General features: G+C 43.8%; 2 protein-coding genes across 2 annotated transcripts; one reads left to right on the forward strand and one right to left on the reverse strand.

The window, feature by feature from the left end:
- Positions 1-137: 137 nt before the first annotated feature.
- ZNF317 (zinc finger protein 317) lies at positions 138-8,679 on the forward strand. The gene is made up of 6 exons (XM_081812267.1): positions 138-1,541; positions 2,224-2,363; positions 2,828-2,954; positions 3,618-3,713; positions 4,978-5,060; positions 5,562-8,679. The coding sequence occupies exons 1-6, from the start codon at positions 1,511-1,513 to the stop codon at positions 6,879-6,881; spliced, it is 1,797 nt and encodes a 598-aa protein (XP_081668393.1). The 5' UTR covers positions 138-1,510; the 3' UTR covers positions 6,882-8,679.
- An 11,854-nt stretch (positions 8,680-20,533) lies between these two features.
- Positions 20,534-22,070, reverse strand: LOC115943382 (olfactory receptor 7D4-like). Its single transcript, XM_031035871.2, is given in 2 exon segments — positions 20,534-21,017; positions 21,019-22,070. Coding segments are annotated over 2 exon segments (1,023 nt in total). The 5' UTR covers positions 21,558-22,070.
- Positions 22,071-27,416: the final 5,346 nt, after the last annotated feature.

Raw genomic sequence — 27,416 nt, forward strand, 5'->3', positions numbered from 1 at the left:
GATCGAGTCCCACATCGGGCTCCCTGCTCGGCAGGGAGTCTGCTTCTCCCTCTGACCCTCCTGCCTCTCATGCTCTCTGTCTCTCATTCTCTCTCTCTCAAATAAATAAAATCTTAAAAAAAAAAAAAAAAAAAGAAATCAAGAGTTGGATGCTTAACCAACTTATCCATCCAGGCACCCCTGGTGTACATTTTAGATTTGGCTTGAAACTTCTAGAGAAAAAGCCTGCTGGGATTTTGATAGGGATTGCATTGTATTGGCAGGTGAACTCAGGGAGAATAAATGCTACCGTAATAATAATGATTCTTGTAGTCTCTGAAAGTGATATTGCTGCCTAGTTATTTAGGTCTTTAATTTTTTTTCAGCAGTGTTTCACATTTTTTGTTGTCAAGGTCTTACACAGCTTCTAACTTATTCCTAGATATTTTATATGTCTTAGGCTATCATAATTGGCTTTTTTTTTTTTTTAAGTTTCATTTTCCAGTTCTTTTGCTGAAGTATGTTTTTTTAGTTGAGATTACTGTGAAATGAAAACAAGATTATTTGGTGAAAGTAAGAGTAATGATAAAACAGTTTTTGATTCAGGAAAAACTGGCAAGATTTGTACATGGTTTTGGAGAGATTGGAAGGTCAGGTTTCATAGTATGCTTTTCTCAAATGTAGGTGCTCCTTTCGCAACTGAAGGTTAGGGGTGTGTGCAGAGTGGTCTTGCCAGGTACCTTCAGAGAGGAGGTAAATGGTTGGAGTCGTCCAAGGCCAGTCTTTTGGTCAGTAGGTGTTATAATGGGCAGAGAGCAGTCGATGTTTTAGATCCATAATGACTTCCAGCTGGGTAGGTGGGGTGGTGAAAAAATGAATTTGCTGTTAGGGAGCAAGATGGTAACAACATGGGTGGCCTGGAATCCTCTCTCAAGTGAGAGTTTGAAGTGTTAATAGAGGAGATTTTGTAGAGAGCAAGATCTCTGAGTCATTATCTGCAAGCTGAAGCTGATTCCAGTGATGACAAGGCCTGGACCGTGGCCAAGGTGTATGTGTTGGTGTGGTGTGTGTGGCCAAAAGGCACTGGAGATTAGAACACGTGGTTCTACGTGGACCATCCTCGTGGCTACTAGAACCATCTTAAGTCATGGTGAGCCTTAAAGTTGGAAGGAAGAGGAGAAGTCTGGAGCCCAAGTGTTTATCGAGTAAGGGAGTCAGACAAGTTGTGCTTGGGGACAGATTACCTGGAGAATGGATCTGAATCTTACTTGAGGCGCATCAGGGACCTTCCCCACATTGCCTGGAGGATTTCCTGGGAAGAGAAAGGCCCGTGACAGGGTCCCAGGTAGAACTTGCTGCTCCAGAGAGGAGATGCAGGAAAGCAGAAGTCAGAATTCTGTGAGCCCGAGAGGCACGACTGCTCCTAGTAGTCCTTTTCTCATTTACTACAGATGCCTGCTCCAAGAGTCCTGTGACAGCTTCCTGCCACCAGTGCCCTGTTGTTCAGGCAAATCGACTTCATTCTCACGGGATGGCAGCTCTTGGTCTGTCTCCCACATGTGGTAAGTTCTTGGGGTGATGAATGGATGCCCTCAGAAGTCCAGCTTAAGTGGCCCCTGGACGTCACAGAGGTCAAGGGTGTGCATGGCCAGAGGGAGGGCTGCCAGAGAGGATGGAGGAACTGGAAAGAGGTGGGAGCAAAGTCTTGGTATCCTCCCAGTGACTGTGTCTGATTTGGGGTCTTTGTGAGTTTGGGTGAAGTAGGGATTGTGTGTGGTTGGTGTATAAGGAAGGACTGTAATGGGTAACCCTCTGTTAGTTTTTATTATTATTATCATTATTAAAGGTTTCCTTTTTAAGTAATCTCTTCACCCAGCGTGGGGTTCAAACTCACAATCCCGAGATCAAGAGTCGCAGGCTCCACCAACTGAGTCAGCCAGGTGCCCCTATTATTTTTTTTTATCCATTTATTATTGTGATAAATCTGAGCAGAGTAACAGGTCTGCCTCTTAGAGCTTTAATTTCTTCACTCATTGATTGAGAACACATATCACTTTGGGTATGAAGCCCACCGTCCTTTTTCCGTCCATGAGCGGAGCAGGGCTGCTCTGGCTCGTTACAAGACATTGCGTGTGTGAAAGAGAGACGGGGATAGGCACTGCACACTTACAGTGGGTGTGGGGCATTTTCCTGATCTCTGAGTGTCGGGCAGGCTCTAATCCTCACAGATCTGCTCTTCTCCAGCTGTGTCCACCCAGGACCCTGCCTGTATCCAGGAGTCAGAAGTTTCTCCTTCTTCAAAAGACCATTCCTCTTCTCAGGATGTGGACCTGTTTGCTTGCAGTGGCCTAGAACCCCCTATGCTGGCAGGTGTTGGTTCTCAGGTATGAGATCTCTGGGACCCTGGGGGTGGGAGAGGCACTTCCCTAGAATGCCCTCAGCACCACTTGTTAGAGTTCTTTGAGCGCCTCCCCTAGGCTGATCAATGCCTGATCAGGGCACAGGAGAAAAAGCCAGAGACTGTTGTAAGGCTCTCCTGGTATCAGGGACCTGGTTAGGGGAAATGAACTTGTGTAGCAGGTCCTTCTCTCATAACAGAGCTCAGAATGCTCAGCTCAAAGCTAGGGAGCTTTGGTCCCGTGTTAGCAAGAGTTTGAATTTGAAGAGATGGGATCACCCCATAGTGAAGAGCCGTGAGGACTGGCTTCTGGAACACATTTGAGACCCCAGAACCCCATCTGAAAATCCTGTGTTTGGAGTCTCGTGCCCAGGCTTCAGCCTCAGCCATCTTTCTGTGAACACAGATAGGCTGGTTTCTTACTGACCCCAAATGTGTGTGGTGATTCAGGAGTCAGTGACTTTCCAGGATGTTGCTGTGGACTTCACTGAGAAGGAGTGGCCCTTGCTGGATTCTTCTCAGAGAAAACTGTACAAAGATGTGATGTTGGAGAACTACAGCAACCTCGCCTCAGTGGGTAAGGCTGGAATCATTTTTCTGTTTGAGTATCAGATGTTTTTGTTTTGAGTACTTGCTGTGACCCAGGGACTGCGGGGATTTGGAACATAATTGTGACCAAGCCGAGCTGGTGCCCCACTCACAGTGTCTCCTAGTGGTTGTTGAGACCTGTTCATTGCCTTGACCTTGGACATTGTCACGTGTGTCTGAGTTTGGGCATAGGTTTCTTTTTTTTTTTTTAAAGATTTTATTTATTCATTTGAGACACAGAGATAGAGAGAGAGAGAGAAAGCATGAGCAGGGAGACAGGCAGAGGCAGAGGGAGAAGCAGGCTCCTTGCTGAGCCAGGAGCCTGATGTGGGGCTCGATCCCAGGACCCTGGGATCATGACCTGAGCTGAAGGCAGATGCTTAACCATCTGAACCACCCAGGCGCCTGGGCATAGGTTTCTGAGTTAAATCCTCATTCCTTTGAAGGGCGATGCGTGTGGGTCTTTGTGGTTTTGTGTTTTATGAAAGTCTTTCGCTGTGTTCCTTAGAAATTTGGCACCATCATTTTGCTGCTCCTAAGTCAGACTTGTCCATCTTCAGAACACTGAAGACCAAAACATTGACCCCAGCCTAACGGAAGGGGTTGTCCTCTGCACGATCCTCCCTCAACATGTGTCTTTCCCCGTGAGTAGGGTATCAGGTGGGCAAACCCAGCCTCATCTCCCACTTGGAGCAAGAAGAGGAGCTGAGGACAGAGGAGAGGGCACTTCACCGAGCCACATCTCCCGGTAAGCACCAGGCAGACGCAGGTACTTCTGGATACCTGCTGTATTGAGTGATGGGATGGAGGGAGATCCACTAGGAAATGTCACCCAGGGAAATTTGAGAATGATCCTTCTCCGTTCTCTCACAAATCCTTTGGTCCCACTGTCCTCTCCCGTGTGCGTGCGTATGTATGTATTTCTTTTGTTGCTTTTGTCTATCTACTTACTTTTTGTTGAGATATAACTGACATGACACTGTTAGTTTCAGGTGTACAACATAATGATTTAGTATTTGTATATATTGCAAAGTGATCACCGCAGTAAGTCTGATTAAAATCACATCCATTACCACACAGTTACAAAAATATTTTTTCCTTGTGATGAGAACTTTTAAGATTTACTGTCTTAGCTTTCAGTGCATTATAGTATCATTAACTGTAGTCACCATGTGTGTGTTACATCCCCAGGACTTACTTATTTCGTAACTGGGCGTTTGTACCTTTCGTGTACCTTTTGACCTTCTTCACACCCGTTTGTCCACCCACCACCTCTGACAGCCACCACCAATCTGTTCTCTGTATCCATGAGCTCAGTTGTTCTGTTTCTTTGAGGGGGGGGGGTGTTTTGGTTTTTGTTTTTAGATTCCACACTTCAGTGAGATAAGGTATGTTTTCCTTTGTCTTATCTCACTTAGCATTATGCCCTCTAACCTTGTCGAAAATGGGAAGAGTCCCTTTTTTATGGCTGAATAATACTCCATACAGCCATTTATGGCTGAATAATACAATGGAGTATTAGGTTGCTTCCATTGCTTTGGCTATTATAAATAATGCCGCTGTGAATGTGGGGGTGTGGCTATCTTTTCAAGGTAGTGTTTTTGTTTCCTTTGAATAAATACCCAGAAGCAGAATTGCTTGACGTCATCTTTAAATCCGACATGTCCACATGAGCTCTGTCCCATCCTTTCATTCCACTCAACATTCCTGGGCATACTCTTTCTGTTGTTATCAGTGTCAGTCATTGAAGAATTTATTCCTTAGTGAATCAAGTTAAATGTCTCCCCTGTCACTGCCAGATGCCTCACACAGCCACAGTTCGCAGACGTTTTTACTCAACATGTGGGTTTCTGCCCTTTAACATCACCTTTCCTTCTTTAGGGTTAGTATTGCAAAGAAATTCCCTCCTCTTCCCCCCCCCCCCACCTCATCTTTGTCACTACCATCTCACCATCTTCTTTCTCTAGCTAATATTTCTCTTCCCGGGTTAATATTTTACCAATTTGTTTCAGATTGGGAGACTCCGTCTAAAAGCAAATGGTCCATTCTCATGGAAGGCATTTTTGGGAAGGAAACATCCAGCGGTGTGACAGTGGTAAGAGTTCCTTGGGATAATCCCAGGTCTCCCATGCTGGGAGAAGACAGGGGCAGCCTCAGAAAAGCAGCTCAAGAACCAAGTGAGTGGCCTTCCCTGAGAGGCAGCTGTTTCAGACACTGAATATCACAGCTTTGGGGGAAAACCCTAAACCGAGCCTCAAATTTCTTGACTTAGAGTTGTGGCAACCAAATCTTGCTGTAACTGTGCCTCAGCTAGTGAGTGTTGGGGCTCAATTCAGATTTAAACAGTTAACAAAATATATATGCAAAAAGCTTTGTGAAAGTTACAGCCATGGAGCCTTAGGGGGTGGTGTTCACCTTTTTATTTGTTAGAGGCCAGATGGGGCAGGAGCAGGGCTTTGGCACTGCAAATCATGACGTCATTCGTCACAGTGATGTGCTTCTACTTCCAATAATTCGTGTGGGGATGACTGTAGATGATTTGTAGGGATGTGGTGAGTTGTGGGAAATGCCTTAGTCAGCACTCCTCTCTTAACAGGAAAGAACACGTCTCGGAGAGAAATCCACCGAGTACACTCACCTGTTTGAAGTCTTCAGCATGGGCACTCATCTTACTCAGCAGATGGGAAGGCACGCTGGCAAGAGGCCCTATCACCGCCGGGACTGTGGGGCAGCTTTCAAGAACAGGTCACATCTCGCCCAACATGTGAGCATTTACAATGGGAGGAAAATGCATGAATGTCATCAGTGCCAAAAAGCCTTCACCACGAGCGCGTCCCTTACGCGGCACAGGAGAATACACACAGGGGAGAAGCCCTACGAATGCAGTGCCTGCGGGAAAGCCTTCAACGATCCCTCTGCCCTCAGGAGTCACGCGAGAACTCACCTCACAGAGAAGCCCTTTGACTGCAGTCAGTGTGGAAACGCCTTCCGAACCCTCTCCTCGCTGAAGATACACATGAGAGTTCACACTGGGGAGAGACCTTACAAGTGTGACGAGTGTGGGAAGGCGTACGGCAGGAGCTGCCACCTCATTGCACACAAACGGACACACACTGGAGAGAGACCCTACGCATGCCACGACTGTGGGAAAGCATTCCAGCATCCCTCGCATCTCAAAGAGCATGTCCGCAATCACACCGGAGAGAAACCCTATGAATGCACGCAGTGTGGAAAAGCCTTCCGATGGAAGTCGAACTTCAACTTGCACAAGAAGAACCACATGGTAGAGAAAACATACGAATGTAAAGAATGTGGGAAATCCTTTGGTGATCTCTTGTCACGGAGAAAACACATGAGAATTCATATTGTAAAGAAGCCCATTGAATGTAGACAGTGTGGGAAAGCGTTCCGGAACCAATCCATCCTTAAGACACACATGAATTCTCACACCGGAGAGAAACCCTATGGGTGTGATCTGTGTGGGAAAGCCTTCAGTGCGAGCTCAAACCTGACCACACACAGGAAAATCCACACTCAAGAGAGACGCTATGAATGTGCCGCCTGTGGGAAAGTGTTTGGGGACTATTTATCCCGGAGGAGGCACATGAGCATTCATCTGGTAAAGAAACGTGTTGAATGTAGGCAATGTGGGAAAGCCTTCAGAAACCAGTCGACCCTCAAGACACACATGAGAAGTCACACAGGAGAGAAGCCGTACGAGTGCGATCATTGCGGGAAAGCCTTCAGCATCGGCTCCAACCTTAATGTGCACAGGAGGATACACACTGGGGAGAAGCCCTACGAATGCCTGGCCTGTGGGAAAGCCTTCAGTGACCACTCATCCCTTCGGAGTCACGTGAAAACTCACCGGGGAGAGAAGCTCTTCGTGTCATCTGTGTGGAAGAGGCTCCAGTGATGGGTCTTCTTTAGGGGACACACGCGAGCTCAGACTGGGAGGCAGCCTCGTTGGCGTAAGGAAGGCAGGAGCACTTTGATGAACTCACCTGGGCACAAAAGAGTACCTGTAACAGGAGAAATCCAGTTTGTGTCCTGGCTGGGGAAGACCTGTTTCTTCTCATCACTATGGGGTTTTGTGAGAACTCATGCTGGGGGCAAAAATGTACCTGTGGTGTGCAGAAGCCATCAGAGTACATTCGGCTCTTTAAAGAAAATGAGAAATCTAGGGAGAGAAACTGTAGCTTGGTATTTAATATCAAAATGACTTTAGCACCACCCAGCACCTTCTGGGCTTACAAGTAAGCACACTAGGGAGAGTCTCTGTAAATTCACTCTCTGGGCAAACCTTTACTGGTCTCACCCTGTATTCTTCATGAAAGAAATCATACTAAAGAGATAAATTCTGTAAAGTAGGAATGTGGGAAGGTCTGTAACAGAGGTCAGCAAAGTGGCCAACTGTCTGTTTTTGTATGGCTTGCAAGCTAAGAACAGTTGTTCCGTTTTTAAAGAAGAAAAATGTGTGACAGACACCACATGCAACTCACAAAGCCTAAAATCCTTACTTTCTGGTCCTTTACAGAAAAACTTGGCCAACCCTTGGTCTACAGCAGCAGTTCCTAACTGGGGGTGATTTTGCTTGTCCGGAGACATTTTAAGTTGTTAAAGCTCAGGGTGGGGGGAGATGCTTCTGGCACATGACGACGCACAGGAGCCCCCACAGCAAAGAATTATGTGGCCCAAAATGTCGGCATTGCTGAGGTTGAGAAACTTAGCCTGGGACAGCCCCTCAGTTTTTGTGAAATGTTACTCATGCTAGGAGAGTTTTCTATTTAAAACTTCAAAAATATAATCAGTGTAATTCTTTCAGGAAACGTGAGAACCCACACTGCAGACAGTCCCCACATTGAGATGATTTTAGCCACAGCCCCCTCACTTGTGCTTATGAGAATTCATACCCTGATGGAATTTTCTAGTGGATAGGAAATTTATCAGTCTTTAATCATGAGAACAGACCCTAACTTGTTAATTCGTAGTCTCTGTTTTTAAGATTTTGCTCCTTTAACGCTTAGGCTTCATCACACAAGGTTTGTATATAGTATTTTTATTATAATTTCATTCCTGATACGTGTTAATTTCCTTCTGGATAACTTACTTGACCAGTGGACTGTTTAGAATTGTGTTAAATACCATGTAACGTGGGTATATTTAATACCTGTTTGTTACGAGTGTCTAATTCAAATGCATTGGCTCAGCGCACAGTGTCTTCCATTTAGATGGATCCTCTGGAATGTTCTCGGTCTCCTGTCCAGCCAAGAGTGACATACACGTCTCATTGCTCTCCCAGTGTCTCCTCTTTCATGTCAGGAAAATCCAGCTTTTGTCCAATTACTAACGTGTGCTATTTTTAAAAGTCTCACCAGTTTTCTGCAGCCAGTATAGTCCTTGTCTCAGCCTGGTCGTTGACCGATAAACAGATGAGAAAGAGCTAGAAAAGGGATTATTCTTACCTGGATTCTTCTACGTGTTTTGTTTTTGCTGTTTGCTCTACTTCTCACCTTGCAAGGAGATCAAGTACCCAGTGTTAAAAGATCCATCATGTGACCATGAGGATGCAAGCCACAGGCTAAAGAGGATCCTGCAGAAAAGTCGCAATGCTCCTGGCCTCCCCAGTAGCTTCTTTGTCTACACTAGCCATGGATTTGTTATTTCCAGACTTCCTATTACAGGAGGAAAAAAATAAAACATTATTGGCGTAAGTGGCTTTGGATATTTCATTGTTGATCAGTTTAATAATTTTTTGTTTGGGGAAGGTTCTGCTACTCCCAAGTGGTTGCCGTCTGTAATACATACACTCGTTCATTAGTAAGGTTTTATAACTGCCTTGTGCGTGGATATAATCTGCTTATACTTGTAACCGTTGGATATGGGTTTTTTTACATCTTTAAGCCATGTTTTAAAATTGTACTTCAAGTCTTTGACATAAGTATTTATTTTCTTGACTTGAAGTAAGTGTATCAGTTTTTACAAAAGCCCTAAGAAGCAAGTACCATCACTATCTCCCTTTTGCATATGGAGAATCAGAGGCAAGCAAGTTTAGGTTGCTTGTCTGAGGTCAACCCACAAGCCAGTAGTAGTGCTTGTATTTTAGTCCCACTTCTCTTCTGTCTATGCCCTACATCTGTAGCAGTGAATTGGGATTTTTGCCCTCATGGTGCTTACATTCTGCTTAGGGTAAGGCACCTGAAAAACAAATGAGTAAATAAATATGTTGTATATCAAATGGCGGTACACACAGTGGAGGAAAAATTAGGCATGGTGCTGGTGAGAGGGTATGCAGGAGTTCAGCAGACCTGTTGGGTGGGCTGGGAAAGCCTGCCTTTAAGGGAGCATTTGAACAGAAATGTCCATGAACTCTGAGTGCGCCATATTGTATTCTGGGGAAGAGCACCCTTGGCAGTTCGGAGGCCGTGAAAAAGAAAACTTCATGGGACCGCCGTGCAGTAGCCAAGGGGCCAGTGTGGCCGGAGTGGAGCAAGCTTGGGAGTCACAGAAGATGAGGCTAGAGCTGGGTCAGGATCCCGATCTTGTGGGTTTACTGGAAGGACTTTGCCGTTTATCCTCCATGTGGTAGGAGGCCGGTGGAGGGTTTTGAACAGAGGGGTGGCAACTGTCTGATTTCTGTTTGAATCACTGGCTTCCAGGTTGACCGGCTAAGGAAGGACAATGGACAAACAAGCCTGTTAGGAAGTCGTTGCAGAATTACAGTTAGATACACTGGGGGCCAGATTGGGGAGGTTTGAGAAGCACATGGATGAATGTAGCTGTAATTCTCACTTCCAGACAGCGGTCATTTGTTCCCTGCAGTGTCCCTTTCATACCGCCAGACGTGACTTCGAGTTAGTTGTTTCCGTTTTCCCCAGTTACAAACACTTCTACTTAAAGAGATGGTGTGCATACTTTCTAGAGTGTCCGTGAGTTATTCCAGGTGTAAGGTCTGTGCACGTTCAGCTTAACAGTATTGATGCCAAAATAATTTCTGCAGTGATTGTGTGTGTTACCATTTAAAACAGGTTTGACTGAAACATAAACCTGCTTAATTCACACATGTACAGCTTAATTCTTTGAACAAATCCATGTAATCAGCAAGCAAGAAGAAATCCTACCAGCATAGCTGACATCCCTTCTTTGCCACATGCCCACGACGAATCCTGCCCTACCTACTCTGCATGGGTAACCAGAATTCTGACTGACCACATGGCTTGGGTTTTTGGTTTTTTTGGTTTTTTTGTCTTTGAACTCTATACAGAACCATACAGTATGTGTTCTTTTGTGTCTGTCTGACTTTACACATTATTTCTGTAAAATTGATCCTTATTATTTAGAGTATCTCTAGCTAGTACATTTTTGCGTGTGTTCTGTCTGAATATTCCACAATTATTTAAGCAGTTTGTGTCACTTGACATTTCACTTTTCATGTGGGGGCTATTGTGAATAATGCTGCTATGGACATAACTTTAACATTTCTGATAGTGCACTATCAGAAATACACACCCAAGAAAAATGTATTTTTCTTGGGTGTATACCCTGGACTGAAATTGCTGGGTCATAACGGGGTGCATATGTTCATTTTGTAGATGATGCCAAATTTCCAAAGTGGTTGTGCAAATTTGTTTCCCAACAAGCTATTTTATAGAGTTGGAAAAGATACTAAAGTTGCCTGCCTTTTTCTTACTGTGATTTACATATTCCATTATGAGCCCTCTGGATGGATGTTTTGCATGTTTTCTCCCACTCTGTGGCTTGTCTCCAGTGTTTTAAATGGTGTTTTTGGTTGAAATGAGTTCCTAATTTTAATTTTATGGACAGCACTCTTCTGTTCCTGTGTAAAAAATATTTGCCACCCAGAAGGCAAGAAGACATTCTATGATTTCTTCTACAAGTTGGTTTTGGTTTTGGATTTTGGTTTTAGTATATACCTGTAGATCTATATTTAGATCTACAGTCCATGTGAAATTGATTTTTGTATGTATTGTGTGAGCTGTTTTATTTTTTCCATATTGACCCAGCATTATTATTGAAATGAGTTCCTAATTTTAATTTTATGGACAGCATTCTTCTGTTCCTGTGTAAGGAATATTTGCCACCCACTATTTTTTTTTTTTTTAAGATTTATTTATTTATTTATTTGACAGGGAGAGAGACAGTGAGAGAGGGAACACAAGCAGGGGGAGTGGGAGAGGGAGAAGCAGGCTTCCCGTGGAGCAGGGAGCCCGATGTGGGGCTTGATCCCAGGACCCTGGGGTCATGACCTGAGCCGAAGGCAGACGCTTAATGACTGAGTCACCCAGGCGCCCCAGAAATATTTGCCACCCGGAAGGCAAGACATTCTATGATTTCTTCTACAAGCTGGTTTTGGTTTTGGTTTTGGTTTTTGGTTTTAATATGTACCTGTAGATCTATATTTAGATTACAGTCCATGTGAAACTGATTTTTGTATGTATTGTGTGAGCTATTAATCTTACTTTATTTTTTCCATGTTGACCCAGCATTATTTATACAAAAAGCACATCTTGGCCCTAGGAATTTGAGAGATCACCTTTGTCATATATTGAATTCCATATGTATTTGGTCTAATTCTGAGCTTTTTATTCTACTGATTTGTTCATGTACCATACCACAGTATTTAAATTATAAGCAGCTTTATAATAAGCTTTAATGTCTGGAATGTCTAGTTCCTTCTCATGGTTATTCTTTTTCAGTGTTTTCCTAGGTATTCTTGCTTCGTTTTTCTTTTTTTTTTTTTTAAGATTTTTTTTTAAGTAATCTCTACCCAACGTGGGGCTCAAATTTACAACCCCAAGATCAAGAGTCACATGCTGTACTGACTGAGCCAGCCAGGTGCCCTGTTTGTTTTTTATACGCACTTTCCTTTTAGCTTGTCCAACTCCATAAAATTAGCTTGTTGGTATTTTTACTGTCATTCCCTTGAATTTATAAGTTAACTTGAGAACTATTCTATAATGTAAAGTCATCTCATCCAAGAACAGAGGATGTCTTTCCATTAGTTCGGATCTATTTTAGTCCTTGGAATGTGTAAAAGTTTTCCATATACAAGTTTTATACATTCTTGTTAAGTTTTCTCTAAGTATTTAGTCCTTTATTATAAATAAGCTTTTCTCTACCTTTATGTTTCCTGTTCACAGTTTTTGTACTGAAAGCTACGAATTTTGTAACTTGGCTACTTCACGGAACTATTTTTTGAGTTAGCTGTATTACTGGTTTTTGGGTTTTCCAGGTATACTACTGTATCACCTGCAAATTGAGATATCTCTACTCGTTTACCAGCGCTTGCACCTCTAATTGTTTTTGCTTGTCTAATTGCATTGGCGAATAACCTCTAGTACAATGACAAATAGTAGCAGAGATCGTGGGCATCCTGGCTTTGTTCTAGAGGAGGTGCCCCTGTTGTTCTCCCATTAATTAAGATAATGTCTTTTGGAACTAAGGTATTATATTTATTTTGTCATATTGAGAAAATATCCTACTATATTCTTGAATGTTCTGTCATGAATGGGTGTTGAGTTTTGTCATTTTTTTTGAACATCTATGAAGAGGATCATGATTCTTCTGATTTATTAATAAAGTATGTGATATTAATAAATATCTCAATATTCAACAAATCTTGCATTCCTGGAGTGAATTTCACTTGTTCGTGATGTATTGTTTTCTCAATGTGGTGCTGGATCCTTTTTGCTAGTATTTTGTTTAGAATTTCTCATTGGTATTCATGTATGATAATCGGTCTGTAGTTTCTACTGTCTCTGTCTGGTTATAACGGTATTAATATTATGCTTGCTTCATAAAAGACATTGGGAAGGGGCACCTGGGTGGCTCAGTTGGTTAGGCGACTGCCTTCGGCTCAGGTCATGATCCTGGAGTCCCGGGATCGAGTCCCGCATCGGGCTCCCTGCTCGGTGGGGAGCCTGCTTCTCCCTCTAACCCTCCCCCCTCTCATGTACTCTCTCTCTCTCTCTCAGATAAATAAATAAATCTTAAAAAAAAAAAGTATTGGGAAGGTTTCCTTAGCAGTGCTCGGGAATAATTTATATGGCATTAGGACTGTGTGGTTTTGGAAGATTTGGTCGAATTCCCTGTGAAACCATCAGAGTCAACTGCTTTTTAGTGGTATATTTCTTTAGGGATTTTATTTCTTCCATAGAAATTGGTCTTTCTTGAGCCTTCTAACTTAAATCGGTGTTGGTAATCTGTATTTTCCTAGGAAATTGTCTATTTCATTTAGCACGGAGATCAGCAAAGTAGTCTTACGATTTTAAATGTTTTCTGATTCAGTGGTTATCACCTCTTAGCTTTTTATATATTTGCTTTCTCTTTTCCTGGATCAAGTGAACTACAGGTTTGTCTGCTTGTTTTTTTTAAAAATGGAATTTTGACTAATGAGATCTATTATTTTCCTGTTTTCCTCATTAATTTCTGCTTTTATCTCCACTCCTTCCTTATGCTTTGTTTTGGTTTATTTTTCTTTTTCCACTTTTTTTCTTAACTGGCAGTTAATTTATTCTTAATCTTTCATTTTATTGACAAGTGCTTCCTATATTGAATTTTCCTCTGATTACTGCTTTAAAGTGCATTTCATGGATTCTAATATGTAGTTTCGATCGTCACTATTTCTTTGAAATTCTGTAATTTCAGTTTGTATTTCCCCTTTCATTCAGGAGTTAATAGAGGTTTTTAAATTCCGGTACAAGAGGTTTTTGTTTTTGTTTTTGTTTTCATTTTTGTTCGTAAATTCTAGGTTTATTGTATGTTGAGTTTCTGCAGTTTGGATATAATAGGCCTAGATGGAGGTGTTTTTTTTGTGGGGGGGGGTATTAATCCTGCTTGATGATCTCTCAGTTTTCTGGATCTGTGGTTTGGTGTCTAATTTTGGAAAATTCTCATCTGTTATTACTTAAAGTATTCTGTTGTTTTCTCTTATTCTCTCCCCTCCCTCGGTATTCCCATAACACATATGTTACACTTTTTGTAAATTGTCCCATGGTTCTTGGATATTTTGTTTGTCTTTTTCATTCTCCTTTCTCTCTCTCTCTCTCTCTCTTTCTTTGCATTTCTGTTTTAGAAGTTTCTGTTGAAGCATCTTCAAGTTCTTTTCTCAGCCAGGTTCAGTCTGCCACACCCATCAAGGACAATCTTCATTTCTGTTGCAGTGTTTTTGATTTCTGGCATTTCCTTTTGATTCTTAGAGTTTTCATTTCTCAGCTTACATTACTCATTTGTTCTTGCATGTTTGCTTTTTCCATTAGAACATGTAGCATATTAACCGTAGTTATTTTAGATTCCTGGTCTGAGCATTCCAAAATCTCTGCCGTAACTGAGTCTGGTTCTGATGCTTGCTTATCTCATGTTAGACTGTTCTTACTTGCCTTTTAACGAGCCTTGCAATTTTTTTTTTTTTTTGGAAGTTTGACATGATGTGTTAGGTAAAAGGATCAGCAGTAATAGGCCCTCAGTGTGTTTTAGTTTTTCTGGCTAGAGGTTAGTCTGTGTTTATGGGGTGCTGAGGCTATTGTGTGAAAGGCCAGAGTTTCCTCTGGTGTCCCTGTTTCCTTTGGGTTCTTCTAGAGATTCCTTAAATCTGGGCTGAGACTAGCAACTCTTCTAACTGGAGTCTCCTTCATACAGGAGCCAAGAAGATCCTTCTCATTCTTCAGTTTTAAGCAACAAGAGTTCCTTTATGTTTGTTTTTAGCCCATTGCTACTTTTCTGAATTCAGGATAAAAGCTGATTTTTTTTTTTTTTTAAAGCCTACCAGTTACTCCTTGAGAATAAAATAAATAGATATGCTTCCTAAAAATAAGTTCCAGCCTTGGGCCTTTGATAATTGTTTTGACGTAATTTTTTTAAAGAGTTTCTCTACCTTATCCAACAAGAGGAGGGCAGGTTTGACTACTTTACACAGATTAACCTGCTGTCTTCCACACACCAGCTTGTCTTTTGCCTACAGGAGACACGGGAGGAGAGTGCTCACCTGCTGGGAACAGACCCCTGTGTCAGGTGCTTACACTGTGGCGGATCCGTTTGGCTGACGGCGCATGACGCAGAGGGGCGCGCGGTCCTGGGCCTGCGTCCTCCGCTTGCCTTCCTGAAATCCCTGCACCCTCCCATCCCACTTACAGTGCCTCCATGCAGATGAGTGTGTGAGCAGTGGTGGCACTTGCATATCTGTGAGCAGAGGCGCTCAACGTCCCACAGGCCTCGGTGAAAGTTTTCCCAGGCTCGTTAGAGAAGAGCAGTCATTGACTGGCATTTGCCCAGGTCTGGGGGAAGAAAAAACGTGTAACCTAGAGGCCAGGCCCCGGGGAGAGGAGAGCACTTTCTCTGCATTGATGAAAATGGGGCTGTGTCTTTAATTAGGAGCCTTGGGAATCCAGCTCAGCTACGCTCTCTGTGCAGTCCCTCCATCACATCAATTACAAGAGTAGAAGGAAACTCCATTCCCAGCGACACCTAAGTGGCCTGGAACTCTTGCGTCTCATTGCACTTCCTTGCCATTGTCAGGACAAACATCGTCTTGTACAAGATCTCTCTGGAGGGGGCCCTCTAATTACTCTTACCCAGTCTCCATGTCTCACTCTAGCTTTCTGTGCTTTGGGTTTTTCCAATAGGAACCAGCCCTATCCTCTAATGTTTGGGTAACTCCAGTCCACTCAGGTTACCCTCCAAGGAGCCAACGAATATCAGTGAAGTGCCTCACACTGAATTCGACTTTGAGAAGGGAGACAAGACAAGGTACTGTCTTCAAGGAAATCAAGGTCTAGGAGGAGAGATACGTAAACAGATCGCTCGTGCGGGCAGTTAGTCCATTCAGGAAGTCCCAAGGAGGGTATATTGACAACGAAAGCCACATAGAGGTGATGCAAGCTAAGTGTAGATGGCTTATGTATAGTGTTCGTGATCAGAATTGAATAAACCTGCCAATCCCAGGTGCAAAGGCACAGACAAAAATCACATTCTCTGACAGGTAACAGAATTCTCTTTGAAATGGTAGATCAAGCCGGAGGGGTAACGTGGGATGGATTACATAATACACAACGTATGCATCAACATTTTATGTATCAGTCTCAAACATTAATTGGAAGTTGATGGAAATCCACTGATGTTTGATGAGATTTGCAGTTTAGAAAGGTAACCTGGGCCCTTTAGTAGAATGTATTTATATTTGCTGCATAATGAACTACCCAAAACAGTGGTTTAAAACCACCACCATATGGTTTATTCTTGGTTGACAGTTTGGGCTGTGCCTGGCGAGGCTCCCTCGTGTCTGCCATGGGCTTCCAGTTTGGCTTGTCAGCGCCTTCACTCAAGACGTCCTCCTCCTACAATCCAGACAAGGCCTGTATCTGCCCTGCCAGAGCATTCCAGAAGATCAAGAGCTCCCCCGTGCAAGTTTTGGTCAAGTCCCTGTTTGTGTCATCTTTGTCTGCACCCCATTGGCCAGGGCAATCACATGGCTGGGCCCAGAGCGGAGGGGGAGGGGGAATCAGTCACCTAGAAGGGGTGTGGGTACAGGAAAGGGAAGAAATGGTGGCCATTTCTGGAGTCTCCACAGAGCCAGTGTTCTAATTGCAAGAGTCCAAATGAGAGGGCGCCTGGATGGCTTCGTCGGTTAAGCATCTGCCTTCAGCTCAGGTTCTGGGATGGAGTCCCGAGGCGGGCTCCCTGCTCAGCTGGGGGATCTGCCTCTCCCTCTACCCCTACCCCCTGCTCGTTCTCTCTCTTTCTCTCACTCTCTTAAATAAAATTTTTAAAAAGTCCAAATGAGAGAACAGCTTTATAGAGATACAACTGACATAATGAGCCGCACATGCTTGAACAATTTGATAAGTTTTGGCCTTGTGTACAGAACTCAAGGTGGAGGTTCTCGTGCCCTCTGGTGGAAGATGCAGGGATCTGAGCGGGCACTTGTTTGGAGTGCCTTAGAGTCACATGTGGAAACAGCACGTGGTGTAAAGGCACGGAAACAAAGTGTGCTGGAATGGGAGAAAATTCGGCTTACCAGTGAGAAGCTGATCAGCTCGGCAGACCAAAGCACAGTCTTTTATGAGATTGAAATTCTTTGTACAGCTGCCAAGACCCTGGCAATAAGCAGCTCCTATCTGAAGGGCCTCAAAAACCATAAATCTGGCTAATTCCCTTGTCTCCTGTGAACTTCTGGTGCAGAGTAAACCCTGCAAGCTCTGATCACTGGCTCCATGTTTCTGTACCTTTAAGTCCTGATGGAGGCAGGTGAAAGCAGCACTTTCCAGCCAGGTTCTACCGGAGGCCCACCATTCATTTGTGTTTTTAGAGACATTAGAGCCTTTATATCTCTTTTCTGGGCATTGGAAATGATAGGTGTTGTCTATGGATGGCATCCTATCTGGTTGGTTGGTAGAAGTCCCTTTTTAGTAGAGAAGTATGAATCAGTTGGATGACAGTGGCCTTTGATCCTATGTTTTCTTTTCCTGGGTGTGTCTCCAGTCGTTTCCAATGGGATTTATGGTAAGTTTAGGCAATAGTCCTTGATGGAGTTGGGTTTGGCCACTAGATGGGACAAGGGGGGGTGGTCCACATCCCTGAGACAAGGCCATAGAGACTCAGCCAACTTTGTACAAAAGAACCTCTTAGCCCTTCAGCTGGTGGGAGAAAGTGCACCTTATTGGCTGTCGGGACATCCGTCCTGCCTCAGACCTAAGGAGGACAGAGCTCCTCCAAGAAGGGAGGTCAGCAGGTGGAGAGATATGTCTTTCCCCCAAAGGAATCCACTTGGAGACGGAATTCATAGGAATGTCTCACCTCAGAGATCAGCAGAAGACATTTTCAGATAATGCAGTCACAGTGATTTCTGTGAATTCGCAGTGTCTGCTGCTATTCCCCTTTTTACAAAGTGGAGAGAATAGCATCTGCTTCCTCAAGGTGGTCGTAAAGATGAACTGAGTTAACACATGTAGGTGCTGGACTAATGGCCTGACATACTGTGAGCACCAGTCAATTTAAACAAGTATTTACTGAGATGTTCCACACACTTGGCATTGGAGTTAAAGCAGATAATAAGGACAGACAAGTTTCTTTTCCCCTGGGGTTTTGAGATCACTGAATGTGTTCATCTCTTTACTCAACAAATGTGCACTGGTGCTTTCATTCCTGACCTATAGCCTCCTGCAGGCAAACACTCTTGACTAGAGGCCAGTATCTTGGGTCCATTCTATCCTGGGCCTTAGGAAAACTAGGGTCTTCCCCCCTCACTTCATATTTCCCTCATTTTTCCTTTCTTTGACTCCTTTGTGTCATGACAGGCCAGGTGGTTCTCATCCAGGAGAGATTTTGCCCCTAGGGGACATTTAGCAATGTCTGGAGACATTTTTTATCTTTATGACTAGGGTTGGGGAGGACACCACTAGTATCTAGTGTATAGAGGCCACAGAAGCTGCTAAACATCCTACAACACATAGGACAGCCTCCACCACAAAGAGTAATCTGGACCCAAATGTCAACAGTACCCAGGTTGAAAAGCCCTGTGGTAGAGTAATAATTTCTATAATAAGCACTAAGTGGGAGACAGAAGGCAATCAGATACTGTTCCAGGCTCATTAGGATGGTCCTGTCCTCTTGGCTTCATCTAATTCTGCCCAGGTCTCCAGGGAAGGAGTTTCATGGAAAGGTTGGAAGCTAAGACCTTATTGCACTGAAAAAAGTGATTTTTGTTTGAGACGCAGTCGGTTTGTATCACACCCTCAAACATCTGCTGGGAAGAATGCAGCTGGGCACAGCTTTCCAAGGGGCAGGATCCTGCCAATAGATCTAACTTGTTGGCACAAGATGGGGACACAAATAAAGAAATGCTGTGCTTATAAATACGATGCCCACTATTTTGTGAGAATCTCTATATAAAGACAATTAACACTAGTTTTCTATAATCACCCCAACAGTTATTTACAAATGAAGAATTTGAGGTTGCTTAGAGGCAGAGAGTAAATATCCTAGTAAATGGTAAAGTTAGGATTCAAACATTGGAATCTGCCTGAGCCCAAATCTAGTGACCACCAAGAGGGTTCAACAGTCCTCAAATCGGCCTTAGACATTTTTTGCTCTCAGTTCAAGAGATCTATCCATTCTACCCAGGCTAGCTCAACCAGTATAAAGGATGCTTTGCCCTCTCAGTTCCTTATTATAGGGAGTCTCTGTCTGGGGCCACTTCCTGTTCTAATCCTTAATCTCTAGGTTCAGGAAAGTTCTCTCCTGGTCTGTGCAGATCTGACCTCCAGTGGTGGTGCTCCTGGGGCTGTTCAGAGGGCTCAGCTTTGAACAGAACCCCTCTCCTATGTGGCTTCCTTGGTGCCCTGAGTCAGCTCTGGAGATGGACCCAGCTCCATCTAAACCCATAGCCTCTTCAATCCTCTCTAGTCAGTTTTTCCAAATCTGTCCTGCTGGTAATGGATCCCTCCCCTGTATGGTCCCCCTCGCTCCTTGGCAGCGCAAGCTATTGTAGTTAATAAGGTTAAAGGGATGGTGACTGTTCACAATCTCTGCACCTTTTAGTGGCCAACATAGACCTTGGTGGCCCTCATGGCTCATGATGGCTACACATACTGAATGCTTATGCCAGACACTGGTCTGAGTGCTCTTATGCAAAATATTTGATCCCCACCAGAACTCTTCAAGAAATGTATTGTCATCATTATTACAGATAAGGGCAAAGAGGCACAGAGAAGTAACTTGTATAAGATCGCACCATTGTGAATAATGGCAGATTTGCACCCAGAACCCTCTTAGTCACTGTGCTCTGCTGTCCCTCAAAATATGGCAAATGCTATGAAATCTGGACTGGTAGGGGGTTGTTGGTCAGGGTAGGCCCCTGAAGAGCTGACGGTTTTGATTTGAAGCCTGGTTTTGAGAAGGAGCCAGGCACGTGAAGATTTGGCAAAGTGTGTGCCAGGCAAGGAAGATAGCAAGTAGATTGCTTCTTATATGGATCAACGAAGGCCAGGATTTTCTTTCACTTAAAATAGACACTGCAATGAGTTTCCTAAGGAAGCTTCTTATTAACATCCTAAGTATAGGTCAATGGCCACCACCAAACCAAGATTTAGTAAGTAAAGTTTTATGGGGTGAGGGAGGTCAGTATGACCCCGTCCAGATAGGTAATGGTTTCCACACTGAGACCAAGGAAACCCATGGTCCAGCATTCATAGTGCTAGAAGCTAGAACATAACTGAGAAGGGTAAAGTTGAGTCAGTAACGTGAAACACTTGTCACTCCTGCCCCCCTTTTCCCCAATGCACTCCTCGATTTGCTTTCTCCTCCCTTGATGCTTACAGGAGTCTGTGTCCTTGAAATAGTGTGTTTTCATGAGAAGTTTAGTTATTGGTTGACCATTCTTTTTCTTGGATGGACGATAAGACTTTTGGTGTGCTGCCTGAAGTCTGTCTTCGGTTCAGGGATGTTTTTCTTCTAGTAAATCATGAATATTATTTATGTTCTGTCTTCAGATTACATATTCAGGAACACCAGTTATCAGCATCTTGGATCTCTGTTGTCTGTCCTTAGCTTTGGTTATCTCACTGAGAGTAAGCTTCCTCTCCTGAAAAGTCTCCTCAGAGCCCTTTTCATGTCCCTGTTCCTCAGACTGTAGATGAAGGGGTTCAGCATGGGGGTGACCACTGTGTACATCACTGAGCCTATTGAGCCCTTTCTGAAGGGATGGGTTGTTCCAGAAGTGAGGTAGACCCCAAGGCCTACACCATAGAACAAGGAGACAACCAAGAGGTGAGACCCACAGGTGGAAAAGGCTTTATACTTCCCTGCAACAGAGGAAATGCCCATTATGCAGGAGATAATTCTAGAATAAGAAAAAAGGATCCCAGTCAGGGGAATAACACCCAGCAGGCCAGTTACAAAATACAGCAGGATGTCATTGGCAAGGGTGTCAGAGCAGGCAAGCTTGAGGATCTGAGTAAGTGCACAGAAGAAGTGGGGGATTTCTGTCTCTTTGCAGAAGGACACCCTCAAAAACATCAAGCTTTGCAACAAAGAATGTCAGGCAGATTAACCAAGAAAGCAGAAGCAGGAGACCGCAAAGGTGAAGGTGAAGGTTCATAATGACCGTGTAGCGCAACGGGTGACAGATGGCCACAAACCGATCATAGGCCATCACCGTCAGGAACAAATTATCTAGTCCAGCAAAAATCATGAAAAAATACATCTGGGTAATGCAGCCTTCATACGTGATGGTTTTGCTCCGTGTCTGGATGTTCACTAGCATCTTGAGGACAGTGATAGAAGGGAAACCTATGTCAGGGAGGGACAGGTTGGAGAGGAAGAAGTACATGGGGGTGTGGAGGTGAGAGTCAGAGCTGATGGCCAGGATGATGAGCAGGTTCCCAAGCACAGTGACCAGGAACATGGACAGGAACAGCCCAAAGAGGAGGGGCTGCGAGTCCATATCTTCTGAAAGTCCCAGAAGGATGAATTTTAAAACCACTGTTTGGTTCCCTGCTTCCATATGACTTATGGAAATTGCCTGGAAAGAGGCAAGAATAATGTTAAAACAATGACAAAACAAGAGCGTGCCATACATTTCAAACTCATGAGGTCTTATGTCTTACCTAAGAGTCGTGATTTCTTTGGTTGACCAAACTGTCTTCAGTAACACCCTCCCCTTCCTGTTTGTATCACTACTACCAGGATGACCTCTTTAAAATGAATGTCCCAGGGCACCCAGTAGGCTTAGTCAGCAGAACATGGGTCTCTTGATCTTGGGGTTATGAGTTTGAGCCCCACGTTGGGTGTGGAGATTGCTTAAAAATAAAATCTGAAAAAAAATAAAGAGGCTCCTGGGTGGCTCAGTCGGTTAAGCATCTGCCTTCGGCTCAGGTCATGATCTCAGGGTCCTGGGATCACGCCCTGCATCGGGCTCCCTGCTCAGTGGGGAGCCTGCTTCTCCTTCTGCCTGCCACTTTCCCTGCTCGTTCTCTCTCTCTCTCTCAAATAAATAAATAAAATCTTTAAAAAATAAAATAAAAAATATAATGAATGTCGCACACAATGTGGGGGTCTCCTCTGCATCATCCCCAACTCATGGTTGTTCCACCTCTGCTATATAATTCCTATAAGAGGACCACTAGCCTCATGAGCATCTCCATTCTGCTTTGTATCTGTGGTCTCTTCAAGTCCAGGGAAACAGAAGAGGGAGATCATTGGGACTTGAGGAATTTAGTGATATTTTTTGTTCTCATGACGCTTACCAGTGTCTGTCTGCTATCTTATCAGTATCTAGGAACAGCACATTCTCTGTCTGAAGTTTGAGTCAGAGAAGGATGCTGTGCGAAGATTTTATAGATAATTCTTTCATTATTATAGTAACTCCTACATTGCTGTCCCAGTTTGTCCCTCTCTCACCATCATAATGATCAAGGTACCATAATATGCTTCAATTCCAAAGACTAAATCAGACACCCTCCCCCCAACCCGAACCATACATTCTAATTATATCCTGCAAGTTCGTATTGTAGTTCCTTCCATTTCTTTAGGTTAGGACAACTATGCCTTTTCTATTTCATTTTCATTTCATATCCCAAGCACTTAACACAGTACCTGGTGCTCTCTATATATTTTGGTTGAGAGAGTGACAGAAGAAATTTTCAGGGTATAGTAGAGACAATTCCCTATCGTAAAATCCTTTAACCAGGAAGAGACACCATTTATCATAAAGGCTTTTCAACTCTCATAAAGGGAATGAGAGCCCTACCTTTTATTTCACCCTGTTAAAAAAAAAAAGAAGAAGTCTTAGTTTACATTTGAATATTAGGTCTCTGTGACAGGAGGGAGTTTCTAAACTCAGAGACAGTTGTCTTCAATTTTATATACATTTAAGAAAAGGTGGGGGCGCCTGGGTGGCTCAGTCATTAAGCGTCTGCCTTCAGCTCAGGTCATGATCTCAGGTCCTGGGATCAAGCCCCGCATCGGGCTCCCTGCTCAGCGGGGAGCCTGCTTCTCCCTCTCCCACTCTCCCTGCTTGTGTTCCCTCTCTCGCTGTGTCTCTCTCTGTCAAATAAATAAAATCTTTAAAAAAAAAAAAAAGAAGAAGAAAAGGTGTATGCAAAGTTCCTAAGCAGAATAGTTAAAGATTACAAAGAATTAGATCAGTTGTTTAAAGTATATACAATAAATCATGTGTTTATCAATAATTCCAAATGACAGGTTGCCTGGGTGGCTCAGTCGGTTGAGCATCTGCCTTCAGCTCAGGTCATGATCCTGGGGTCCCAGGATCGAGCCCCGTGTTGGGCTCCCTGCTCGGCGGGGAGTCTGCTTCTCCCTCTGCCCCTCATCCCTCACCCCACTCATGCTCTCTCTCAAGTAAATAAAATCTTTTTTAAAAAAATAATACCGGGCGCCTGGGTGGCTCAGATGGTTAAGCGTCTGCCTTCGGCTCAGGTCATGATCCCAGGGTCCTGGGATCGAGTCCCGCATCGGGCTCTCTGCTCCTTGGGAGCCTGCTTCTCCCTCTGCCTCTCTCTCTGTCTCTCATGAATAAATACATAAAATCTTTAAAAAATAATAATAATAATACCAAATGACATCAAAAGGCAAATTAGAGTCTGAGAGAGGGAAATTTTATAAGGAAATATAGAAGTGCAGTTTAATATATTGGAAAGCTTTTAAAAACAGAACTTATTAAACTCAACACCCAAAAAACAACCCAGTTAAAAAATGGGCAGAAGACATGAATAGACATTTTTCCGAAGAAGACATCCAGATGTCCAACAGACACATGAAAAGATGCTCAACATCACTCATCATCATGGAAATACAAATCAAGACTGCAATGAGATATCACCTCACACCTGTCAGACTGAGTAAAATCAACAACACAGGAAACATCAGGTGTTGGTGAGGATGTGGAAAAAGGGGAACCCTCTTGCTCTGTTGGTGGGAATGCAAACTGGTGCAGCCCCTCTGGAAAACAGGATGGAGTTTCCTCAAAAAGTTAAAAATAGGGGCACCTGGGTGGCTCAGTCGTTAAGGAGGGTGGGGGGATAGGCTAAATGGGTGATGGGCATTAAGGAGGGCACTCGTGGTGAGCACTGAGTGTTGTATGTAAATGATGAACCACTAAATTCTAAACCTAAAACTAATATTACACTGTATGTTAATGGGAATTTAAATAAAAACGTGAAACTACAAAATAAAAAAATAAAAGCAGTAAGAAAACAGTAAGAATAAACAAATAAGTTATATCGGTCAAAAAGGAGTTAAGTATGAGACTGTTGATAACATTGCTGTTTATGGCTCTCTGGAATCACTGTAGAGTATCCTGTTCGATCACACTATTTAGAATATTGGTATTGGAGTTTTGCTGTTGGAGTATAATGTTTATAGCAGTGACATGTTGGAACCTAAATAGGACAGTCGAGAAACCTTAACTAACATGACAAAGTGTCCGTGTTACAATGTGGAGTAGAAAGAACAGAATGAAACGGGAAGAATAGAGAGACGTTCACATAGAACAGTGGCCGTCTGGAGGTGAACTGTGACGGAAATTCACCAGAGTGTCCACCTTGCTTTTACTGAGAGGTGAGAGTCTAAGTGCCTATTTTCTTTCTTTCTTTTTTTTTTCCTTTTTCTACATTTTCTTAATTTTCCACAATGAGCATATATTACTTTGTGATTATTTAAAAAACTATGGAGAAATATATTCATGTATTTGAACAGATTTCAGGATGGCCCCTTTTTCTCCCTGTTCCCCTGGGCAGCTCAGAAACACAGTAATCCCTGAATAAAAGATAGCATGAGCCATTATGCCAGGTGGAGAGAGGGAATGGTGTTTGGAAAAGGGAAGAAAAGGGAAAGCAGGAGTAAAAGAAGCAAAACTTCAGAGATGAAACAAGGGGAAGAAGCTATAAAATAAGTCAGGATTCTCCAGAAACACAGAACCAACAGATCTGCGACCTGTATGTACAGTTTGAACCCGAAGGCCTGAGAACCAGAGCTGATGGCTTGGTTCCAGTCTGAAGCCTGGCAGGCTTGAGTTCCTAGAAGAGCTGATATTTCAGTTCCAGTCTGGAAGCGGGGGGCAAGCCAGCCTGAAGGCAGTCAGGCAGAAAGAATGATCTCTTACTTAGCCTTTTTCTTCTCTGCAGGCCTGCAGTGGATCCAATGAGGCCTCCCCACATCAGAGAGGGCAATCCGCTTCACTCGGTCCAGGGGTCCAAATGTTAATCTCCTCCAGGAACACCCTCACACACACATACACCCAGAACTGACCAGATATTTACCATCACAGAAGCGTATGGATTATATCTGGTGATTTCAACTAAAAGGTAGCAGCCTGCAGAACTAAAACGCTCTCCACCTGGCTGCAATATCAATGAGTCTCATTATGAATTTGGAGTAATGTCCACCGCCTGCAGGCCACTGATGGAAGGCAGACATGCTGATGACTCCAGCAAAGCGTTGGAGAGCCTTGCTTTGATTCTGAGTATGTGCTGGTGGGGGTGGGGGTGGTGATGTATGTGTGGCAGGCATGCAGAATGAAAGATCCGATTTAGGGCAGATTTTTCAGATGTGAGGAGAGTATAATCAGCTTAGATGACAAATGGGGATTTGATTGCTTCAGGACTCCACGGATCGTAGGAAGAAAAATGAGAGGAACTTTGCTAGTGGGAGCATCTGAGACCCTCCATGCAGTTGGACATGGAGAGTCAGGAATTGGTGAGGATGTCTGTGCAACAAGACTTATATATGAGGGGCACCTGAGGGGCTCAGTTTTAAGCATCTGCCTTCGGCTCAGGTCATGATCTCAGGGTCCTGGGATTGAGCCCCGCATCCAGCTCCCTGCTCAGCGGGAAGCCTGCTTCTCCCTCTCCCACTCCCCCTGCTTGTGTTCCCTCTCTCTCTGTCAAATAAATAAATAAAATCTTAAAAAAAAAGAAAAAGACTTATACATGAAGATGGGTATTTAAGGAGAATCTGGCTCTTTGGTATCAAAATGGCAACGTAAACTTTCACTGGACACCTTCACTCGCCAGTGGGGCTTTAATTCAGGTCCTCGTAGCTCATCTGGGCTACACATAGACTGGCACCCTCCTAGCCCCGTATGCAGGAGAGGTCGGGGTGGTTCCCACCTCATCATTGTTCACATCTTTTAAAAGTCACTCAGTGGCTCAGTATCCCTCCAGAGAAAGGTCCAAACTCCACTCCCTCCGTGGTCTGGCCCCTGTCTTCCTTCTCTGGCCTCATCACCCATTCCACCAACCCCCTCCTGTCTTTTGACCCGCCCTTTGTATGAAGGAGGAAATTGCCCAAAACTTGTAAGTTACTCAAAAGAATGGCTGCATTTCTTTTGAACATTACATTGAAGTGTTGCCGAAAAGGCCAACTTAATTCTCACATTTTCTGGGGGAATATTCCTTTGTCTGCTTGAGACCTAGATTCTGTGACGTCAGTGCTAACACATAGGAGATTAATAAACTTCAAGTGATTTTTGTCCAGTAGAGACGCAAATTGTTTCTGTTCAGCTGAGAAGATCACCCCAAAGGTTATTGTTCATTGCCCTGTGGGACAATCAATCTCTGTCTGGTAAAAAAGATAACCCCAAAAGCTACAGTTTTTCAAAAAAAATTTTTAAAGATTTTATTTGAGAGAGAGACTGCGCACACAAGTAGGTGGGAGGGGCAGAAGGAGAGGGAGAAGCAGACTCCCTGCCGAGTAGGGAGCCAGCCGTGGGGCTTGATCTCAGGACCCTGAGATCATGACCTGAGCCAACACTTAACCAACTGAGCTACCCAGGTGCCTCCAAAGCTACAGTTTTATTTTTCCTGTATCTTTGCATCCAACTTGGAAAACTCATTTCATTATTCCTTTCCTATCTGTATAAATCCTTGTTCCTCAAATGCTCTGCAAACTAGCTTTACTGTCCTGGCTCCCTCATTAATAAACTAGTCTTTGACATAGACTCACCATATATCTGTATGAGAGTCACATTTTTATCTATCAGAAAATAATGCATTGACGTCAGATCCTTGACATTTCTTACAATTCTTGGTACATCCTATGCTGTTTTGTAGCTCTGGACCTTTGCATTTAGCGTCCCCTGGAGTCCTCTTCCTCCCTATTCACCTGGAAAAGTCCTATCCCTCCTCTCACGTTCTGTCCTGAAATCTTGATTGACACGCCCCAGGAAGCGCTGACCACTCTCTCTTTGCACCTCCTCTGTACCTTGTAGAAACTGGTGCATGCATGTGTTTGCTCCTGAGGCTTTCATCCCCCTGGGGAGCAACACATTGTAGTTACCTCCTTATATGCAGTACCTAGCTCAGTGTTAGGCACAAGGGAGATGCTCTCTACATGTGGAAAGTTCCCTCTAGAAAATAAAAGGGAGGGATGTTCAAGTGGGTGAAGAGGGAGTTCTGAGGGGGAGACCTAGAACCATCAGGCA

Source organism: Leptonychotes weddellii, chromosome 1 (genome assembly GCF_054177405.1).
Source record: "Leptonychotes weddellii isolate Sample4059 chromosome 1, ASM5417740v2, whole genome shotgun sequence".
NCBI lineage: Eukaryota > Metazoa > Chordata > Mammalia > Carnivora > Phocidae > Leptonychotes > Leptonychotes weddellii.